The 21,854-nt window shown below is 46.4% G+C and overlaps 1 protein-coding gene and 1 long non-coding RNA gene across 2 annotated transcripts in view; both read right to left on the reverse strand.

The window, feature by feature from the left end:
• Positions 1–21,854, reverse strand: part of LOC306656133 — a 324,085-nt gene that overhangs the window by 66,688 nt on the left and 235,543 nt on the right. The window lies entirely within an intron of this gene.
• On the reverse strand, positions 6,982–20,299 carry PIPOX (pipecolic acid and sarcosine oxidase). The gene is made up of 8 exons (XM_079130921.1): positions 20,101–20,299; positions 17,447–17,595; positions 9,754–9,967; positions 9,312–9,494; positions 8,923–9,069; positions 8,415–8,573; positions 7,757–7,832; positions 6,982–7,478 (listed from the first exon to the last, which is right to left on the reverse strand). The coding sequence occupies exons 1-8, from the start codon at positions 20,212–20,214 to the stop codon at positions 7,348–7,350; spliced, it is 1,173 nt and encodes a 390-aa protein (XP_078987047.1). The 5' UTR covers positions 20,215–20,299; the 3' UTR covers positions 6,982–7,347.

Raw genomic sequence — 21,854 nt, forward strand, 5'->3', positions numbered from 1 at the left:
TTTTTTGGACTCGTGTCCCTTCACCTCCCTGATGATGTCAACTAGGCTACTGTTCCCTGGCAGACACAGATGAGCCCATCTGGGGAGTGACAGCACAGGGAGCAGCAGTGAAGGGCAGTGTATGTCTGACTTCTATGGAGCCAGTTAGGAGAAGGTAAGGAGACAGCTTGAGTGAAGTGCCTTAAGCAGGTGGCTCCCCTCTGTCCACCCACCAGGCCCGGTTCACAGAGCACCCGTGGGAGTTCTCAGTCCGCCAGACTGGGTGGGCACATGAAGAAGAAACCTGCAGAGCTCAGAGTGCCAGGGAAGTTGCATCTCTAGCAACCAGTTATTTTTGCTCCCAAGTGTCCCCAACTGTGCTGCCTGGGGGTGGGGTGGGGCAATAAATAGGAAGACCTGTTACTTCGGGTCCTGTAAATCTGTTCTCCCAGGTGCCGTGGTGGCCTTGTCCTCCTAAGTGCCTGGCTTTGCTGCATGTCAGAAAAACATGAGAAAGGAGTGTTGCTATTTTGGTTTGTATATAAAAAGTAAAATTAAAGCAGCTTCAACAGTGAATCTCGCCCCACCCACTTCTTCTTTCCCTTCACTGGTTTGTTTTGAGACTGACTGAAGATCTGGTGATGTTTCATCAGGGAATCCTTTAGTATTGATCCTTCAAAGAAAAGAAAACGACTCCTTAAAAAAACATAATCACAATACTCTTATCACACTTTAAAAATGATCAATAATTCCTTAATATCAAATATCCAGCCAATTTTTTTTCATTTTTCTTTTATTTCTTGTTTGTTTCTTTGGTACTAGGGATTGAACCCAGGGGTGCTTTACCACTGAGCCACATCCCCAGCCCTTTTTTGCATTTTTTATTGAAAGACAGGATCTTGCTGAGTTGCTTAGGGCCTTACTAAATTGTTGAGGTTGAATTTGAACTTTTGATCCTCCTGCCTCCTGGGATTACAGAAATGCGCAAATGCACCCTGGCCCCACTCCTTTGTTTGTTTTTTTGTTTGTTTGGTTTGAGACTGGCTGAGTTGCTGAGGCTGGCCTCAAACTTGTGATCTTCCTGTCTCAGCCTCCTGAGTTGCTGATATTAGGCAAACACCACTGGGCCTACTCCAGTTAATGTTAAAATTTCCCTGATCTTATTGTAAATTCTTAATATACATTTATATGTGTGTTTTAGTTACATATTTAGTAAACATATGTGTATGTATGTGTCTATACATAAATGTGCATATGTGTGTGTGTTCGTTTGTTCAAACCAGGATTGAAACAAGATTGAGCAGCTTTGGAAAAAAAAATACTGTGCTCAGGGCTTTTTCTCTTAGGAATTCTGATTTAATTGGCCTTGGGTGGGACCCAAGCATCATATTTTTTAAAGCTCCCCAGGTGGCTTTAATGTGCAGCCAGGGTTGAGAAATGCTCTACCTTTCCCCCCACTAGGAGTCTCCTGCCAACTCCTCCACATCCAGGCTGTTAAATACTTCTCCCTGGCTCGAGCAAGGAGACACGGCAGCTCCCAGGGCAGTTGGCACTAAGACGCCTGTTCGGACAGGCTGAGCTGCGCATCTCCGGGTTCCTTTTTTGAGGTTTGCTCAAACTTTCCGCGGACAGAGCATTCCTTTCCCCTACAAATTCACATACCATGTGCTCCTGTTCTTTCTCTTTCTCCCCTAATATGCCTGGTGCTTGTTCTTGCCTTGCAAGCGTAGCAGATTTTTTTTTTTTTTTTTTTTTCCCCGAGAAAATAGCAAAATTCCTGCCTCAGGAAAAAGTGAGAACTTCCCCGGGGGCTATACTCTGTAGCTGCTCAAGCGACTGTGTGAGGAGCTGGAGCTGAGCAAGGGGCCTGCTGGGGGCTTGGCAGCAGATGTAAGGGAAACCGGGGATTTGTGTGGGATTCGAATCCAGCACACTTTGGGGAATCTAAGAAACCAATCTCTCCTTAAGATGCTGGCCCCAGGAACATGTTGAATGACATCTTCATCCCTAGGGCTCCCAACCAAGAGCCCGCTTCTCACTGCGGCTGGGTCTGTCCTCCACTCCTCTGCCCCTCCATCCACTAGCCTTCTGGATGTGTTCCTCCCTCCTGTGTCCCCCACTCCATGCCTCACTGAATGTTGGTGAAACAAATCTAGTCTAAAATAATGAGCAATCAACTACCCTGATGCTTGGGGCAGGCTGGGCAGGGCTGGGGGAAGGGGTAGGGAGCTGAATCATTTATAAAGCTTAATAAAGATGCAGATGAGCAGTGCGGACTACGAACCCCAGAGCTGGGCTTATTCATTATTCAAAGTTATGTAAATGCCAATGGGTCCTGCATGTTAGAATCCTGCCCCTCCCTGCTGCCTCCAGGGCCCACAGATCCAGCCCACCTTGTGCTTCCCACTCCCCACCGCCTGAGCCCAAACACCCATTTCTTACCCAACCTCCAGGGTAATGAGATTCCTAGACACCTCCCCCTCTCTAGTCAGCAGTCTTCCAGAGGTTTCGTGGGGAGCCCTGGCCTTCCAATGTACCTCTGTAGACCCAAACAGATGGGCTTCTCATTGTTTAGAAGGAAAAAATACCCTAAGAGAGCTCACAGACCTGTTTTACTATCTCACATATCTGCCTAACGGTATGGGTTTCCTGAAGTCTAACCTAAATCTCTCTTACTACACTGATAGCCCACCACTGAAATAACTTTAATTCCCTTTAATTGTTCTCCCTGAGGAGTGAAATGCAGTCCTCCAGTTACTCTCCAGCCTACTGTGTCCAGACTAAACCTTTCTAGATCATTGAACTTCTTCCAAGTAAGACTCACATCCCTTAAGCTCTGAAACCTGTTCCAGAACACCACACTCCAGGGAGAGTGTGGAGGCTACTAACCACACCAAGTATCTCCTGTTTTCCACACTATGGCTACTGATTTGTATCCCACAATCACCTAGTTCTTAGGACCCAAATTACTTCCCCTGACTCTCCTCCCTTTGCACCAGTCTTTTCCCTATTTCCCCACCAAGAACTCATTTGTCAGTTTGGTGAGGCTGAGAGATGAAGAATTGGGTCAGAGACACGATGGCATCGATTGCCTCGGCTCTCCCTCCTTTTTGGGTCTGGCTCTCCTCCCTCCCCACCCCAGTCTATTTTTAGCCTGCCTCTGTTTTCTTTAGTCTGGTTGGCAACCACACCAGCCTCTTTCTCTTCATTGCCCTTATCTCTCCCCTGCAGCCTGTGAGGACCCCAGTTGCCCTTCCAGAGGTCTCTTATTGCCTGCCCGATTGATTTTGATATCCTTCCATCTTGAAGATACTCAGGGGCTGCCTGAAAGGGGATGCCTGGCCACCTCAGGTGGAAGGGAAGCAGCCAGACGATATCGAGTGGCCTGTTTGGGCCAATCCTTCATCAAGTCATCCTCCAGCCCCTTCTGAATTAACCTTGGCTTTCTTCTATGCCCAACAACTATTTCTTACAGTGCCTCTCCCCTTTGCGATCCCATGCCACCCCTACTATGAAATTCCCACTTCTTCCCACATGGGCGTTCCTACCCATGGCCTTTGACTTTGGGGCTACAGCACCCCTGGAGATCTGGCCTGCCCTTTGGGCTGCACCTTGCCAGTCTCCTCTTGTCCAGTTCGTGCCTGGCTCCGTTCTTTGCTGACTCCAGCCTACCACTCGCCCCTGCTCTCCCTCTGCTGTCTCCTAGCACACACACAGGCTTTCACCAGCTCAGACAGGGCTTGGTAGCCTCCCCCATTTGTCCTTTCTCAGCCTCCATGAGACATTGGTCCCCTCCTTTAGCTGTCACCGACAAGCTGAATAAGGCTGGATATTTTGGAAGGGGAGCTGCAGCTGGCTGGGGGAGGAGGATGGCACCAAGAGAAGAGGCAGAGAGAGCTGCAGGCATCAGGAGCAAAAGGGGACATTCCTAACACCCTCTCTCCCCGGCTTTGTCAGCTTCAGGGCCACTAGGAGCATATATGGGTCTCTCTACATATCTCATTTCTCTCTCCCCGTCAATCCAGATACCTGCATGCCTCACACCTTCCCCTCCTCCAACTCTGCTCAAAGCCCCGCCTCAGGCCAGGGGTGTAGCTCAGTAGCACTTGCCTAGCAGGAGCAAGGCCCTGGGTTCCAGCCCCAGCACTGCAATCCCCTGCCCCAGCTGGACTAACCCTAACCACCCACTGAAAAGGTCAGAATCCCCCCAGCACTCCCTGTCCTCATCCTGCTTGTTTTACAACAGATCACTTTCTAATGATCACTTTCTAATATATGACATGATTTACTTAATATGTATTGCTTACATGTCTTCTTACTGAACTGCAATCTATTGAAATAGGAATTTTTACAATTGGGATCAAATACACATAGCATAAAATTTACCATCTTGGCCATTTTTAGGTGTACATAGTTCAGTGGCATTAAGTATATTCACATTATTGTGCAACTGCTCTCCAGAACACTTTCTGTCTTACAAAACTGAAACTCTATACCCACAAACAAATCCCATGTCCTCCTCCTCTCAGTCCCTGAAACACCACACTACCCTCTATCTCTATGAATGTGACCACTGTACTGGTATAAAGTAGAATGGTAGAGTGTCCGTCCTTTTGTGTCTGGCTTATTTTACTTAGCACAATGTCTCTGAGTTTCATTCATATTGTAGCATGTATCAGAATTGTCTTCTTCTTTTTTTTTTTTTTTTTTTTGGTACAGGGATTGAACTCCGAGGCACTCAACCACTGAGCCACATCCCCGGCCCTTTTTCATGTTTTATTTAGAGACAGGGTCTCACTGAATTGCTTAGTGCCTTGCTGTTGCTGAGACTGGCTTTGAACTTTTTCCATCCTCCTGCCTCAGCCTCCGGAGCGTCTAGGATTATAGGTGTGTGCCACTGTGCTGGCAGAATTGTCTTCCTTTTTGATGCTGAATTGTATCCTGTTGTATGTACATATTCCATGTTGTTCATCCACTCAACTATCAATGGATATCTGGTTGTTTCCACCTCTTGGCCATTGTGAATAATACTGTCCTAAATGTGGGTTTATAAATAACCTTTTTGAGCAAGGAATCATGGTGCACACCTGTAATCCCAGCTATTCTGGAAGCTGAGGCAGGAGGATTGAAAGTTGGAGGCCAGCCTGGGCAACTTAGTGAGACCCTGTCTCAAAATGAAAAAGGGCTGGGGGGCTATGGCTGTAGCTTAGCGATAGAGCACTTGTCTAACACATGTGAGGCACTGGGTTTGATCCTCAGCACCCCGTTAAAAAGTAAATGAATAAATAAAGATATTGTGTCCATCTACAACTAAAAAAAATATATATTTTTTATAAAAGGTATTGTGTGCATCTACAATTAAAGAAGAAGGAGGAGGAGGAGGAGAAAGAGGAGGAGGTAAGAAGGAGGAGGCGAGGAGGAGGGAAAAGAAAAGAACTGGGGATGTAGCTCAGTGGTAGAGCACCCCTGAGTTCAATCTTTAGTACCTCAAAAAAAGAAAAAAACCTTTTGGAGACCTTGTTTTCAATTCTTTTGAGTATACATCTAGAAGTGGAATTACTGGATCATATGGTAGTTCTATTTTTATTTTTTTAAAATATTTTTGGTTGTAGATGGACACGATACCTTTATTTTATTTATTTTTATGTGGTGCTGAGGAGCGAACCCAGTGTGTCACATGTTCCAGGCAAGCGGTCCACCACTAAGTTACAACCCCAGCCCTATTTTTGAGGAGCCAACATCTTGTTTCAGAACAGTGATTTGTCTCTGTATCATTGAGTGATACATCCACATTGCCTAGTACAGTGCCTGTTACATGGTAGAAGCTAAATAATTATCTGTATATTGAATGAATGAATGAACTTATTTGACACTCACACACCCCTATAGCCATGGTCAGTATTATTATTCCCATTTTACAGAGGCTGAGGTTCAGAGAACCACCAGAGATCACCCAAAAAGCAGACTTGGCATGGAGTTGACGGGGTCAGCTGGCTTTTATAACTCACTGGAGAAATCAGTGCTAATACATGTGCCTAGAAATTTAAGGATTGAGGCAGTTGAAGAGTAATTTCCTGTGTTGTATTTTCCTTGGGGATATTTTGCCTCTTATTCCTATTGCCCATGCTTCCCCACTCCGAGACTCCTCCTAAATATCTACCCCACCCAGTCCCAGCTTTTCTCTCCCCAGAGCATTTAAAATCCTCTTCTCCAGGATGGAACTGAACCGATCTGGAGGTCCCCCTGCTTGGGTTTCATCTGAGTGCATCCAAGCCTTGCCTGAGTCCCTGTTTATACCCTTCTCCCCTCCAGCCACCCTGGGGTCATTATGAGCCCGTTTCCTTCCAAAGCAATTAGTGCAAGGAGGCCAGCCGCCTCGGTGCTAATGCTGTTTCATTAAGTGGGAGCAATCCTAATGATAATAAAATGGCACATTTAACATTCAAACATTGAACAGGGTTTCTAAGCGAGTGTGTCTTGCTCTTTCTTTCTGGTATAACAGTTCCATCTTCATAAGGACCTGACAATACACCTTAATGAGAGACTGGGGAGCTGAGCATCTTTACAGATCCAGAGAGAGGATGAGAATGAGACAAAGAATTCAAAGAAACAGGGTGCCGAGCATCGAGGGGATAAAGACTGCGGATTCCTGGGGTAATGTATTCTATGGTGCTAATTTAGACAATTAGAGCCTGTAGGAAATAAGGTCATATGAAAAAGAAAGCCCACCGCAGACTTTCATGCAATGTGATTATTTGTTTGTTCAACAAATCTTTTTCAGCAAACATTTATTGTGCAGCTAGGGTGAGGTTTTATGGGAATTTGTGATGGAGGATGACTCTAGTTTTAGGAAAGGGAACCCCAAGGGCATTAGTGATCTATAAGAATTCATTTTGGGGGGGCTGAGGAGATAGCTCAGTTGGTAGAGTGCTTGCTTTGCAAGCACAAGGCCCTGGGTTCAATCCCCAGCACCACCAAAAAACAAACAAACAAAAAAAGAATTCATTTTATTTACTCTCCCCTGGGAGAGTTAGTCGAATCCACCCAGAGTTCATCGAATGTTCCAGTGAAGAGAATTTTAACAACTGCTCTGGTCTGCTGAGCTAGTTCCCGTGTCACTTCCCTGTTGAAAGATCCATCTCAAAGGTCCTTGCTACTCTGAGGTGATGGAACATCTGATTGCTTTCCAGGAGAAAGAAGGTCATTGAAATTGGGGAGCTGACCAGGGAAAGAGACTCAATTACTTGGTGTTTGCAGGGATTTCAAGAGAAGTAGGAGTTAGGAATGACATCCCAGGGCTGTTCCATCTGAGAACCCCTCCCCAGCAGAGGGCTCCTGTGCACAGAAAGGAGCTGGTGGTCGGGGGGGTCAAATATGGGCCTTGCCCAGGCCAGAGAAGCGGCTGATTCGAAAAGGTGTCAGATCATAGGATGGTATTAATTTCATGCTTAATTCGTATAGAATCTTCCCCACAACAGGGGACAGCTTGAATCCATGCCCTAGAAGAAGGAGAGCAGATTATCAAGCATCCTCAGGACCTAGAGTATGGGCTCTGGAGGTGTTCCCTATTTACCCAGAGAGGGCTACCTTTCCTCATGGTCTCATTCCAAAGCCAGAAATCACCTTCCCCCATGGACACCCCTTCTACCCAGCCTCCTTATACATGCAATGTCCAGGCTTTGTCCCTGTGCAGGCAGCTAGGAGTGTGGAAAATATCATTGTTCCTGGCACTGAGCTAGGTTCAGCTTGAAGATGTCCCCTCATCCCCGACGCTCACCAGAGAATCCAGCACCAATGACAATGTTGTCATACTTCGGGTGGCGATCAAGAATAAAATTCTCATCAGGGGTGTTCTAGAAAGAAACAACACACCTGTGTCTTTTGAAGATGGGCAGGAGAAAATACAGGCTCAGACAGGAAGGTCCTGGGCTGGATCTCTTTCCAGAAAGAACGAGCTGGGGCACGGGCATGCTTCCTGTGTGCCAGAACCCACTCTGGGTGTGCCAGTCTTCCTCATTCATCCATCTGTCTCTCCCCTCCTATTGAGCTATGAACACAGTAGGTGCTCAGATTATCTTTGTAAACTAACTTTAGCCAAGATGCCTCAGGCCCTAGTGACATCTGTCTCTTTTCTCTGTCCCTTAAGGCCTGTTCAACTGGAGCATCTTGCCACAAAAATCTTTTAGAACTCTTCTGGGAAATATAATGAAGAACTGCCAGGCATAAACTAGTTGCCTAATGAAAAAGAATACAAGTGAACCCTCACAGGCCCCTCTCTTGTGGAGGTGAACCAACTCACAGAAATTTGCTCTCTTGTTTGAAGCACTGCATCAAGGATCAAATGCAGTCAGGCCTGGCCAGCACAAGGTCTATCTGTCTCCTTCCCCTGTTCTCCAGAGCCAGAACAGGCCTGGCGAGACCACCAGCCCACTTACCGTGTACATGCAATGCTCCACAATGTCGGGCTCAGGCCTCAGGTCAGGTAAGTGGTCTCTGACAAAGCGGCACAGGATTTGGACATCTTGGATATCTGAGGAGGCTGTGGGGCAGTCCCGCTCCTCAGGGTCCACACTGTTTCCATGGTGATAGCAGACCTGGCCCCCATCAGAGCAGTGTGGGCAGTGATGCTGGCCTTCCAAAACATGCACCAACCAGCAAGGGGCAGGCGTGGACACAGGATATCCCCATCCATCATCCCAGCCTCCCCTAGTCATGACACACACCGTTGCCACAGGAGGTTGCCTGGTGTCTATCCCTGCACCCACCCTATAATTGCAAAGAAAAAGCTCCCTTAGCTTGGGTCTCTGGGCAGCTGAGGGTCTCAGGCTGTAAACAGCAAAGAGTAGTGAGGTAGACTCCGGCTGCTGTCCACTGGGACCTGGGGACAGCAGCTGCCCCAGACCTGCATGGATACCTAGCAGTCTTCTCAACCTCTCTGCTCACCTTCATCAGCCCTGGATACTCCCCCGCAGGCAGCCCATAGATGTGGTGGGGAGCCAGGTCCAGGCTGAGGAAGCATGGAAAGGCTTTGGACACGCTGTAGCTCCCAGGAACCTTCTCTCGCCAGTAACACACATTGATCCGCAGAGTCTTGAGATCAGGGAAGAAGAGGGTGATAAAGGCAGAAAGTCATGGAACACTGTAGTCAGTGAGAGCAGTCTCTTCTGGGGTTCTACACCCTTTCATACATCTGTCTTTGTCTTATCCATTTTTTCTCAGTCCTGGAGAATTAAACCCAGGTCCTTGCCCATGCTAGGCAAACACTCTACCACTGAGCTACAAGTCCAGTTCAAGTCTTAAGCACTGACTCTCAGTCTTCCAGTTTCCCCTACCTGGAGAGGTAACTCAATTCCCAGGGGACGGAGGAGCCGGTTGGTCCAAGGACCTGCAGTAATGATCAAGTTCTTGGCTTGGTAGCTCCCAGAAGTGGTTTTCACCACGACTGGTAGCCCAGGTCTTATCTCTGTCACCTTCTCCCCGTCACGCACTGTGCCTCCTAGCTGGCGAATTGCTTCCTGACAAGACAGAGCAGGGAAAGGTGAATTAGTTGTGTATGTGGCTCACCCTAGTGAACAAAGAGCCCTTCAGTTAGGGCAACCAAGAGGGTGCAGAATCTAGTCCTCCTCTCCCAGGTGGACAAAGCCTGCCCCCAAAGTCAAGATCAAAGACAGCAGGGCAAAGGCCCTCACCCAGAAGGGGGTCTGAAACTGGATGGTTGGGACCCAGGATGCCCAGAGCAGGAAGTTGAATTGTCCCTATGCTGCACATTGTCACCTGGAGGACCCTGAGGGCCTTGTCAGCATAGAGGATGCCTCCAGACTTGTCCAAGAGCCCTACTTCTCCCCTGGTGAACTGAATATTTGGGAAACGTTGCTTTAGTTCTCCAGATGAAAGATTCTGGTGTTCTATTCCCCACTGAGACAGAGTGGTCTGCATTGTCTTTAGTTCTGGATTCTCCTTCATTCCCAGCAGCAGTAGTTGAGTCTGCCTATTAAAGAAAAGATAAGGCCATTTGGGTGAAGATTTCTTTCAGGGAACTTCACTTTCATTCTTCAGCAAGTGTCCCAAGTCAAAGGAAGTCACAGCCTCATATTCAGAGAACAGGAGAAGTTTTAGTCACATAAGAGTTCTTGTTTCTAGCCCATTCCAAGTTTGCCATTGGCATTCACTATTGGTTTGCTTGTCCCTTCATTCTGCCCTTGAGAGCAGAGAGTCTTAAGTTCTCTTTTCATCTCCCATAGGTGTTCAATCAGTTTGATAAGATTTCTTCCTCTTCCTCCCACCCCCTGAACCACTGGCTATGTTGATCTCTTTTCTGTCTCTCCCCGACCCTGCTGTTCCTTCTCCTTTTCCCTTTCTTATGTGATATTTTTGTCTGTCTGTCTCTCAGTTCCTTTCCAGAGTCTGCTTGTTTTGTGGAAAAGATCCTACAGTGAGAGATCTGACTCTGCTTCTAACTGTGGTGTCACCTTGGTATGACTTTGATCTGGAGACTGACATGTCTAAGCCCAGATTCCTCCTCTGTGACACATGCCTGTTGGACCTTTGGTGATTCCACACCAGGGTAATATCCCCCTTCTACCCAGGGACAAGTGGAAATGGTGTGGGCCATATTTACATTTGTTACATATCTGGGGTTCCCATACATGTTTAGTGGGCAGAGATCAGGATGCTAAATCTGCAATGCTTGAGAAGATCTCACCCCAAATGCCAACAGCACTTTCATGCATAAACCCCCAGTTGATGGTCTCTCTGGGCTCCAGCAATAAATTCAATGATTCTCTGATTTTATTTTCCACTATACCTCCTTCTATCCTTCTTACTCTGTAAAGGAGTGAAAGCAGTTTTTCTTTAAATGCTTCCTGCCTCTCCATCACAAGAAACTAGAGCTCCCTTTTGTGGTGTGTGTGTGTGTGTGGGGGGGTACTGTTTAAATAATGGAAGAGTTCCCCCTGCCCTTGGGACCATTCCCCATGGTCCCTCTCAATTTCGCCAAACACACTGACCAACAGCTTCCTGGTACATCCCCCAGGTTCTGCATATAAAGCTCGTAATAGCCTATAATGGAGTCTCATGGATATTACATGCTTCCAAATCCCACATTATCTGGTTGGGGGGATTAAAGAGAAGATTGGGAGGGGGTAGGGACACAGCGGGCCCGGGGGCCGGTGTCAGTACACAGAGCCGCGCAGCGTGCCCAATCCATTTGCCATGGCCCCCGCCTACCCGGCATTCACCACTAGTGAGATAGCAACGCCAGCTACTGCCTCTTCAGAACTCAGCAGAGGAAAGACGCTGTAGAAACCCCACCAGCCAGGAGACAGCCTCTGTTCTGTGGCTCCCAAAGGACTTCAGATTGGTTTTCAGGTAATGAAACCTGCATAGTAAACTTTTTGGTCAACAAGATAATTAGGAAGCCACCCAGGAGGTTGGAAGTGTAGCTCAGTGGTAGAGCACTTGCCTAGCAGGTGTGAGGCCCTGCATTCAACCCCCAGCACTGCAGGAAAGATGTTACACAGGTGGGTTTTGTGTTTTGTTTTGTTTTTGCAGAGCTGGGATTGAACCCAGGTCTGTGCACATGCTAAGCACATGCTCTACCACTGAGCTATAACCCCAATCCCTGATGTATGCTCTTGATCCCCTTTTCCCTGATGGGGTCCTGGCTGGGTAGAATTCTGAGAAAGACCTGACTGACACCTCATCTAAGCAGACATAATATCAGATCTCTGATCTGGAAACTCCACAGCAGCATACTCTAACCCTTGTCTGCCATATAGCAGCTTTGGTCTCTCGTATAGTCTGAAATTTACTTTTCTTCTTTCCACCCTTCTTTCCCTCCCTCCCTTCTTCTTTCCTTCTTCTTTCTTTGAAATAAGAACTCTTACAGGGATGTACTGTATGGAGAAAATGAACTCATGCCAAGACAACAGGCAAATCTGTTGAGTTATGAAATGCTGAGTGATGTTCTAATTCCCAAGCTGTCCTGTGGTGGACGAAGGGGGAGCTCCCCATCCCTAGGAGTAATCAGCAAGCTGATTCTACCGGTGAATGTAATTGTGCCGATTGTAATCATTTTGCTCCAGCTCTCTGCCCCTGTGGCATTTATTTCTTAGCCCAGATATTGATCTAACAGTGGGAAATTTTCCATCTGAATTTGTGATGCCGGACCCTCCCCTAGTCCGAAGACGCGTTTGGGAAATTCTCATTTTCCGTGGATCACAGCTGAGCTATTTGGCCTGAGGGAAACCGTGCGCTGCTGGAGAAATGCCTTGGATTGGAGAGAGATTTTTGACCATTATGAGCAAATCGGAAATAAATGTAAAACACTGCCTGGAAATGCAAAGGCCTGTCATTATGGGAGATAGGTGAGAGGCTCCTATGGGAAATGTTCGGAGAATTGGAAATCAGTCAATCAAAACCAGGATGGGAGAACGGGCCTCCCCCTCACCCCCCAGTATGAAGACGGATGACTTCCATGGGCAGATTGAAAATCATTTAAGTGCTTATTTTCTTAATGGCTTTTCCTAGATCCCAATAAATAGACTACTTGTTCTGCATCAATTTCTCACCCGTGTGCTCCAGGCTTCCCCCTCCTCTTTTTCTGCTCAGACCCAGGTTACAAAGTTTGGGAAGGAAAAGGTGAGTAGGGACAAGGGCATCTTCAGGGGTAAAAATGACCAGGAAATGATTGACCAGAGCTGTCCTGGAAAGGAGGGTTTGAAGGCAGCCCAGGTTGCCAGGAAACCCTAGAAATTCTGTAGCTCCCACCTCCCGGAATGCCCATCAGCTGTGTTGGGAGCATTAGATATGAACTGAGCCTTCCTCCCAGCCCAAGCTTGATGCAGCATTAGGAAGAGGTCATTGAAGATTCCTCCCAAGGGCCTCATTGACTTCTGTGGTCTACTAATGCCTATGATATACCGAGCTGGAAATCAGGGATTTCCACCCGTTACTAGAGTGGGTCAGGGTGCAGGATGGAACTGGGAGAACCTGGGAGGGGAAGACAACTCTCTCTGCATCCACCACCTTCCATCCCAAGCGCCAGCGTTCTCCTGGCTTGGTGAAAAGTGCCTGGCAAGCCAGCTCTCAGAGTCACCTTGGGGAAGGGACTTGGTAATGGCTGCTGTCTTTGTTGGTTTTGGAGGAGCTCTCCGTGTTTCATCTTCCGCTCAGTGGGCCGAGGTGGAATTGGTTAACAAAGACTGCTCCAGGGAGGGGACGTGGCTGACAAGCCAGACACTTCGCAGACACAGGAAGCAGCAGCTGCGGAGGGGGCCACCAGGTTCTGCCAGCAGCTGTACTGCCTACGGCTGTGATCTTGTCTGATATTGTCAGCGAAGCAGGGGCAGCTCGGGTCAGGAGCTGGATAGTAGGACTCAAAGGGAGAAGGCGGGGCAGGAAAGAGATGGTCCACGAGCTGGGCTTTGCTGTTGGGATCAGCATCCTGGCTATACACATCACAAAAGATTCAGACCTTGTGATCTGACACATGTGTCATTGTCTCTTCCCAGAATGTATGCAAATATTCGGAGCCCACCCATGTTTAGTATGCTGCTGTCACAGGAAGCAGCAGAACAGAAGAAAAAGAATTGGGCAACCACCTTACCTACCAAGTCTTAAAGATTTTTGGTTTTTTAATCATCATCAAATGGCATTAAGTACATTTATTTCTATCAGTTTTATTGTGCTGATTTTTCTAGAAGAATCTGGAGAGAAATAAGAACCACAAAGATGATGAATCACTTAGAAAATCAAAATTAAGAGTAAAAGCTAAAGCAATTTGAATGGCATTTAACCCAAAGGTAGACAGCTATATTCAGATACCATTCTGAGAATGGGAAATATCTGCTCTGAGGATAAGAACCAAAAAATTTAGCATGCCTGAGTAAATTAGGATAGCCATAAGAAAGGACTTGTTAATAGAATAATAACAAAATAATAACACTTAGCTTGCTATCGCACTTTAAAGGTTTTTAAGGCACATTCACATCACTCTTCATTTATCTGTGGGGTGTCAAAATAGTCTTTTAATGCAGGCTGTGAACCAGGCCCTGTGACCCACGCCTCTAATTCCAGCGACCTGGGAGGTTGAGACAAGGAAGATTGCAAGATTGAAGCCAGCCTCAGCAACTTAGCAAGACCCTGTTTCAAAATTAGAAATAAAAAAGGACTGGGGATGTAGCTCAGTGGTAGAGTGCCCCTGGGTTCAATCCCCAGCACAAGTGGTAGGGGTTACAGGCCATCATATTTTCTTGTCTTTAAAAGTATGGTAGCAGTCTTTTGACCTGGGATGATTTTAGTCATGAACTTATTTGGAGATGGGGAAATGAACGAATAACATAATCATTTTGTGGTATCTTCTAGATCAGGGACCAACAAACTGCAACCTAGGGATCAAATCTGGCTGGCTGTTGTCATCTGACCCACAGACAAAATGATTTTTATATTTTTAAATAGTCGATTAAAAAATCAAAAAAAGAATAGCATTTCATGACACAAGAAAATTATATGAAGTTCAAATTTCAGTGTCCAGAAATAAAGTTTTATTGGAACACATCCAGGTTCATTTATTTACATCTTGTCTGTGCTGCTTTCACACTGTAACAGCAGAATTAAATAGTTGCAACAGAGACCATATGGCCTGAAAACTTAAAATATTTACTATATGGCCTTTATAGAAAAAGTTTGCCGACCCCTGTTCTAGACTGAGTATAGTAATTATGTGATTTACATTAATGCATTAAGATCCTGACTACTATACCAGGCATGATAATGTGTACCTGTAGTCCCAGCGACTCAGAAAGTTGAGGCAGGAGGATTGATTGAGCCCAGGAGGTCAAGGACAGCCTGGGCAATATAGCAGACCTCTTTTTCAAACAAACAAACAAAAACTAGTAACTGAGGCAGGAGGATCAGCAAGTTCAAGGTGGGAATATAGCCCCTGGGTTCTATCCCCAGTATGCTGGAAAGGGGAAAGACCCTGACTACTCAGGAATAACCCTCTTATAAGATAATAGGGAGAATTAAATGAGTTGTGTATTCAGGGTGAGTTTTCCTTAACCAAAATACTTGGGATCAGAAGTGTTTCAGATTCTTCTGGACTTTGGGATAGTTCATAAACATGATGAGATATCTTGGGGATGGGACCCAAGTCCAAACCCAGAATTCATTTATGTTTCATATACACCTTATGCACATAACCTAAAGTTAATTTTAGTGCTCCTGCATTTTGACTCTGACCCATCATATAAAGTCAGGTGTCAGATTTTCAATTTATAGTGTCATGTTAGTGCTCAAAAAATTTCAGATTTTGGAGCATTTGGGAATTTGGATTTTCAGATTAGGGATGCTCAACAGTCCCTAATTTATAAATTAATAAATGGTGAAGATGATGATTTTCTGGGTACTGTTCTAAACCCATTACATACTTATCCTCACAACAGCTCCATGAAATAGATATTATTATCCCCACTTTACAGGTGAGAAAGCTGAGTCTCACAGAGCTGAACAACTTGCTCCCAAATCACACAGCTAAGTAAATACATAAGAGCTGAGATTTAGAACCAGGCCTTACTGGTTCCAAAGTCCTTCCAAATTCCTGATCTGCCAAATAAGAGGATTGTGAGATTATGAGAATCTCCTACCCAAGGGTCCCTTTCCCTCTCTTCTGCAGTCATTCCTGTGACATCTGTGATTGCTGCTTCCCTTCTGTCTCCTTTGTGTTTAGTTTTGGTTTTTGCCAGGTGCTGGGGTGGAACCTAGAGCTTCATGCATGCTAGTCAAGGGTTCTACCAATGAGCCCTTCTATTTTGTTGTTGTCGTCGTTTCTATTTTAAGACAGGGCCTAAATTGCCAAGGCTGGCCTCAGAGTTTGCAATCCTCCTGCCTCAGCCTCCTGAGTAGCTGGGATTATAGGTGTGTGCCACTGAGTCTGACTCCTCCCATCTTTCTTCCTCCTTTGCACAATGGTCCCAGAATATGGTTGACCCAGAATAGGTAGAAAGGACCACCAGTTATTGAAAGTTGCTAGGAAACTCCACAAAAGTGTCATTTAATCTTCACAAAGTTTCCTGAGAAAATAGATGTGAAGAAACTTTTCCAAGATCACATAGATGGTAAGACCTAGAGCACAACAAAGTCAAACCCAAGCCATCATGCTCCGAAATTGTCTCCCTCTGAAAGATGCCAGACATTTGCCAGACATCCCTTGGCGCTCCGCTGGGAAGAATCGTACCCTCCAAGGCCTCAGGCACTTCTCCTAGCACAAGACACTCAGCAATATTCACAGATGACTGCCAGGGAAGGGTCCCTTTGCCAGGTCACCCCTCAGCAAGACATGCTCTTTTATTTGGGTGCTGGGTGCATTAGCTGCCTCTGAATAAATCTTTAATTAGTTGCCCTGGCTGTATTTGCATAATGGATTTCACTTCATTCTTAAGTTAATGGTGTTTTTGCAACAGAACAGTAACCTCTTGGTTCCTGGCCATTAAAATAACTGCCACCCTAGGGTAGAGCCAGGGTTATGTAAAGCAAGTTCGGCTGAGAATCACAGAGGAGGCCAGAGGGGAGGCAGCGGGTAGTCAGAGTTCCCACTGCATCACAGATTTTCTGCTTTCTCCCCCAGGACAGTTCGAGAAAGGTCAGTGAGGGAGGGGTCTTAAGGGTTAGAGAGAGCCATGCGAGCAACAGAGAAATAGCTTCAAGGCCCACTCCTGCCAAGCGTTCGGACCTGAGGAGCACCCCATTTTGTTCCTATGGGAGGTGATATTAAGAGAGAATGAAATGAGTTTATAGGGTGTTGATGGGAGGTTGAGGATCCAGCATAAAAAGTTAGGATACCAGTGGGCATATAAAACATCAAGAGCCAGAGTGGTGGCACACACCTATAATCCCAGAGGCTCAGGAGGCTGAAACAGGAGGATCAAAAGTTCAAAACCAGCCTCAGCAACTTAGTGAGGCTCCAAACAACTTAGCAAGACTCTGTCTCTAAATAAAATATAAAAAGGGCTGGGGATGTGGTTCATTGGGTAAGTGCCCCTGAGTTCGATCCCAAAATCCCTGGATACCAAAAAAAAAAAAAAGATCAAGAAAGCAGCCTCAGCTTCTACTTGAACCATGACCCTACAAGAGAACTTCATAGAAGTGTAAATACAAACTCCAGCAGGTGCCAGGCAGGCCTGCCCAACTCTGGGTATCTGCCCACTGTGTTTCTCCAGCAGTTTTCCTAATTCAACCTCTGCTGGCTTTGGACCCAAGGTCTAACCCAGTCCTAGAACTCAGAATTTGGCAGGAGTCAGTTGGACCTGTGGGGTGATAATAACAGTGCACCGCATTCTTCCAGGTGACTGGCACCTGCATCTTGGGTCTTACCCTTTGCATTTCGAGTGTTCATGCCCTTCCTTTTCAGAGGGTAAAAGCACATCCTGGTGTGGGGCACCTTCATTCAAGAAATTCCTCCCCTACCCACCTGTGCAATGGGGTTCCAGCCTCCTGCTCCAGCTGGGCCCATATCTGGTAGGCTTCATCCATCATCTGGGTGTAAAAGTCTTCAGCATAGGCCTTTCGGATTATTCTACTCTGTCCATGGGAGCTTCCTCGGGAGTGCGGAAGAAAGAACTGGAAGAGGAGAAAAAGAAAGGGAAGCCATTGACCCGCCTTACACTCTTCTTTAGAGCCCATCTCATCCTGTGCTGTCAAACAAGAGCCACTATTTTTCAAATATTTTTATACAATCTTTTCAAATTCTCTCTCAACCGGGCATGGTGGCGTACACCTGTAATCCCAGTGGCTCAGGACACTGAGGCAGGAAGATGAGCAACTTAGCAAGGTCCCAATTCAGGAAGATCCTGTCTCTAAATAAAACACAAAAAAGAGCTGGAGATGTGGCTTAGTGGTTAAGTGCCCCTGGGCTCAATCCCCAGTACCAAAATAAATAAATAAATAAATACATAAATAAAATCTCTCTCTCTCTCTCTCTCTCTCTCTCTCTCTCTCTCTCTCTCTCTCTCAGTGCCTCACATATGCTAGGCAAGTGTTCTACCACTGAGCTACACCCCATCTTTTTTTATATTTTATTTTGAGACAGGGTCTCGCTAAGTTGCTTAGAGCCTTGCTAAATGGTTGAGACTGGCTTTGAACTCATAATCTTCCTGCCTCAGCCTCCCAAGTCGCTGGAAATCTACTGCCCTGGTGATTAAGGTAGAAGTTCTTCAGTAGCACTAACCTCATCTTTCTTATTGCAAACATCATTCACATCCCATAAATTCCTTTGTTAGCTGGTCTTCAGTTGTCCTGCTACAATCTCACCTCACTTGGACTCACAAAGAAGCAGAATTAGAAAGAGCCTTCCAGATTATTATTTTCTAGCTCCCTCATTTTAAGGACAAGGGAAACAATACTATTTCTCTGTGCTTCAAGTCACTCAGTATAGGAGAACTATCCTGGGATTCAGCAAAAGATGAGAGTTTCCTGAGAGGATGAACCAGGAATCCCTTGGGCTATGAGCAAACTAATAGAGAGATGCAGATTCTAACTCCTTAGCTCATTACCAAGAAAAGTAAACCATAACCAGCCTGGAGAGCTGGAGGCAGAATGGCAAGGGAGAATCCACTGAGACAGAGCCCTTTGCGAGGTGGGCCTGCACACCCACATATGCAGTGGTTACTGTGGACGGCACTGCATAGGGTCACCTTTCCTTTAAGGAAAAATAAGATCCTAGTCTTACTTCCTGTGCATCAAGCTGTTACCTTCACCAGAGTATTTCCCGAGAAGGGGGAACTCCACTCAGGACAAGTGAGATCCTTGGCATACATAATGGAGAATTTCAGCATGTCCCAGTTAGAGACACAGATTTATTTAGGAAGGAGATACACATTCAAGGGAGAACATGGGCCATCTCAAGAGAAAGAGGTCTTATGGGGTAAAGCAAGGAATATACATTCAAGGGAGAATATGGGCCATCTCCAGAGGGAGAGACAGCAACCTCTTAGTCTGTTAATATTTATAAAGGAACAGTAGCTAGGGGCTGAACTAGAAGTAGAGTCAGCAGGGCAGTTACACAATTTCATGCCAGTTTTAACTCCTCTCTCTCTCTCTCTCTCTCTCTCTCTCTCTCTCTCTCTCTCTCTCTCTCTCTCCCTCCCTCCCTCTCCTCTCTCTCTCTCTCTCTCTCTCTCTCTCTCTCTCTCTCTCCCTCTCTCTCTCTCTCTCTCTCTCTTTCTCTCTTTCTCTCTCAATTTTCAGTACTCGGGATTGAACCCAGGGGCATTCTACCATCCAGCTACATCCCCAATCCTCTTTATTTTTCATTTTGAGACAGGGTCTTGCTAAATTGCTGAAGCTGACCTCAAATTTGCAATCCTCCTACCTCAGTCTCCCAAGTATCTGGGATTCCAGCTGTATGCCACCACAACCACTTTGTGCCAGCTTTTCTAGCACTTGCACCTTGCCCCTCTATGTTACTTCTTGCAAGCATGAGCCAAGGGCAGGGGCTGGGTTGCTCACAAGTTGTCTGCTTTGCATTTCAAAAGTTCATGGGCATTTCCTACATTCCAACGATTCAAGGAGTTTCTCTTCTGAGACTCAGTACGTCTTTCTTTCTCTGTATCCCCAAATTCCTATCTCACTATTACTCAGAGGTGGCAGAATAAATAGAGCTTCTGCTGGGTTTTGGGATAAGAGGTTGATAAAATGCAGGAAACAATCCTACCTCTTAGATTAAAACATCAACCCTTGCCCCTAGGCAAAATTATCTTTACTTAAGGTTACCCAGAATGGAATTGATTATTTTTCTGGGTTGGATCAACCATCTGGGCACAGAAGAGACAGGGTAACAAGAATAAAAAGAACACAGCCTGGGATACTTCTCAGTCATGGGTAGGAATCGAGAGGCAGTGAAAGGAGGAAATGTGCCTAGAAGCCCTGCGTGGGTTTGGGGGCAGTGGAACTTTGAATTGTCATAGTTAATAGTATTAGCTTCTCAACTACAAACTGCACAGAATTTGTGATGTTTCGGGCCCTTTGGCCTCATCCATAACCTCTTAGCTCTGGGGAGCCCTCCGTAGGGGAGGAGAGAGGCCCAGTCCTTAAGGTCAGAAGGGCAGAAAGGACACATCACAGTACCTGCTCCAGCAGGAGGACTCTTTTCCCATGTTTGGCCAGGTGGTATGCAGTAAAGCAGCCCTGGACACCCGCGCCGATCACAATGGCATCGCAGAGATCTTTCTGAGCAGCCATGATGCCCACTTAGCCCTACGGCCACAGAGCCCACGAAGGAGAAGGCAAACAAAGTCAGAATCAGGCTGCAGGAGGAGAACGAGGGCAAAGTCCAGTGTGGCCAGTGTTCCCACAATCCCCTGGGGCTGTGTCCAGCTCCTTACTCCTCCTTCCCACAAAGCCTGGCACAGGGCTCAGCCTCTGCCTCCCTTGCAGAGCAGAACTGGGTAGTCTGATTTGTGAGGTTTAGCCCAGCTCAGCTGCCAGCCTCACCCTTGCATCCCTCTAGCTTTCTATTCTTGGCTCAATTATTGTCATGCAAATGGGCTCCTTCCTATGCCACCTTCCTGTCTCATTATGATCTTTGTCTCAGGACTTCGGCCCTGGAATTTCAATGCCTCCTAGACCAAGCTGGGCACCGGGAATGCTGCCTCCCCCTGCTGGCTTTCCTCTCCCCAGCTTGATTTCCTTTAGAAATTCTGCAGGGCCAGCTAAGAACTTGGCAGGATGCCCAGGGTAAGGCCCACCTCCCTGATAGGTGGTGAGGTCAGGGGGTAGAAGCAGGGGCCAATTGGGAGGGCAGTTTTGTGATTATGAAATTATTCTCAGCAGGTTTTACTTTCATTTTGAAAATAGGAGAATAAATGGTCCTGAAAAAGTGGAAAGAGGACAGAGTGAGAGGAGGAACCTGCTTCTCAGGCACAGAAAGGGAACCTGTCACTGACCTAGCACATAGAGGGGTCTGTATGGAGAATCCCTGTGCCGGGCAGTGGGCTAAGTAAGTACTGTCACAGGCATCAGGACAGAGCCAGGATTTGTAGGTCCTGATTCTTACACAATTTGGAATTCTGAAATAGGAATTTGGAAAAAAAGGGAGAAATACTGAGTCTCAAAGGAAATGCCCATAAACCACTGAAATTCAGGAAATATCCATGAACCACTGAAATGCAAAAAGCACCCATGAACAATTGTGCCCTTGACCCATGCCCGGCGATACCCACTCACAGGGAAAATTGGCATGAAATTGCATAACTCCACCCTGGCTCCACCTCTAGTCCCGCCCCTAGCACAGGCCTTCTATAAATATTAACACTCCAGACCAATGGGTTGTTGTATAGATGGCCTGCATTCTCTCTCTTTCTCTCTCTTTTTTTTTTTAGTACCAGGGATTGAACCCAGGGCACTTAACCACTGAGCTACATCCACAGCCCTTTTTAAATTTTTTATTTAGAAATGCTCTTGCTAAATTCCTGAGGCTGTATTTGAACCTGTGATCCTTCTGCCTCAGCCTCCTGAGCTGCTGGGATTGCAGGTGGCCTTGCATTCTCCTTTGAATATCTTTCCTTACTTAACCCTATAAGCATGTGTCTCTCTTGGGATTGCCCTCATTCTCCCTAAATATATTTAAGCCTCTGTCTTTGCCTTTGACTGCCCCATGCTGAAATTCTTTTCCTTCAGATTTTCCAAGAACCCCATTAGTCCTGAGTCAAGCTCCCTCTTTTCTCTGGGAACCCCTCAGACCCTTCTTCAGAGACATCTCTTCTACAGTGACAGGTCCTCTTTAAGAAATAGTAAAAGGGGACTGGGGGTGTGACATCTCAGTGGTATAGCATATGTTCAAGGTCTAAGGTTCAATCCCCAGCTAGAGAGAGAGAGAGAGA

The sequence above is a fragment of the Sciurus vulgaris genome, assembly GCF_902686455.1.
Source record: "Sciurus vulgaris genome assembly, chromosome: 3".
NCBI lineage: Eukaryota > Metazoa > Chordata > Mammalia > Rodentia > Sciuridae > Sciurus > Sciurus vulgaris.

Coding starts and splice junctions, on each gene's coding strand:
- PIPOX (XM_079130921.1), bottom strand. CDS start 20,214: ATGGCTGCTCAGAAAGATCTCTGCGATGCCATTGTGATCGGCGCGGGT. Junction 9,070..9,311: donor GAATTGAGTTACCTCTCCAG/GTAGGGGAAACT, acceptor CCTGATCTCAAG/ACTCTGCGGATCAATGTGTG. Junction 7,833..8,414: donor TGGAGCATTGCATGTACACG/GTAAGTGGGCTG, acceptor GTTTCTTTCTAG/AACACCCCTGATGAGAATTT.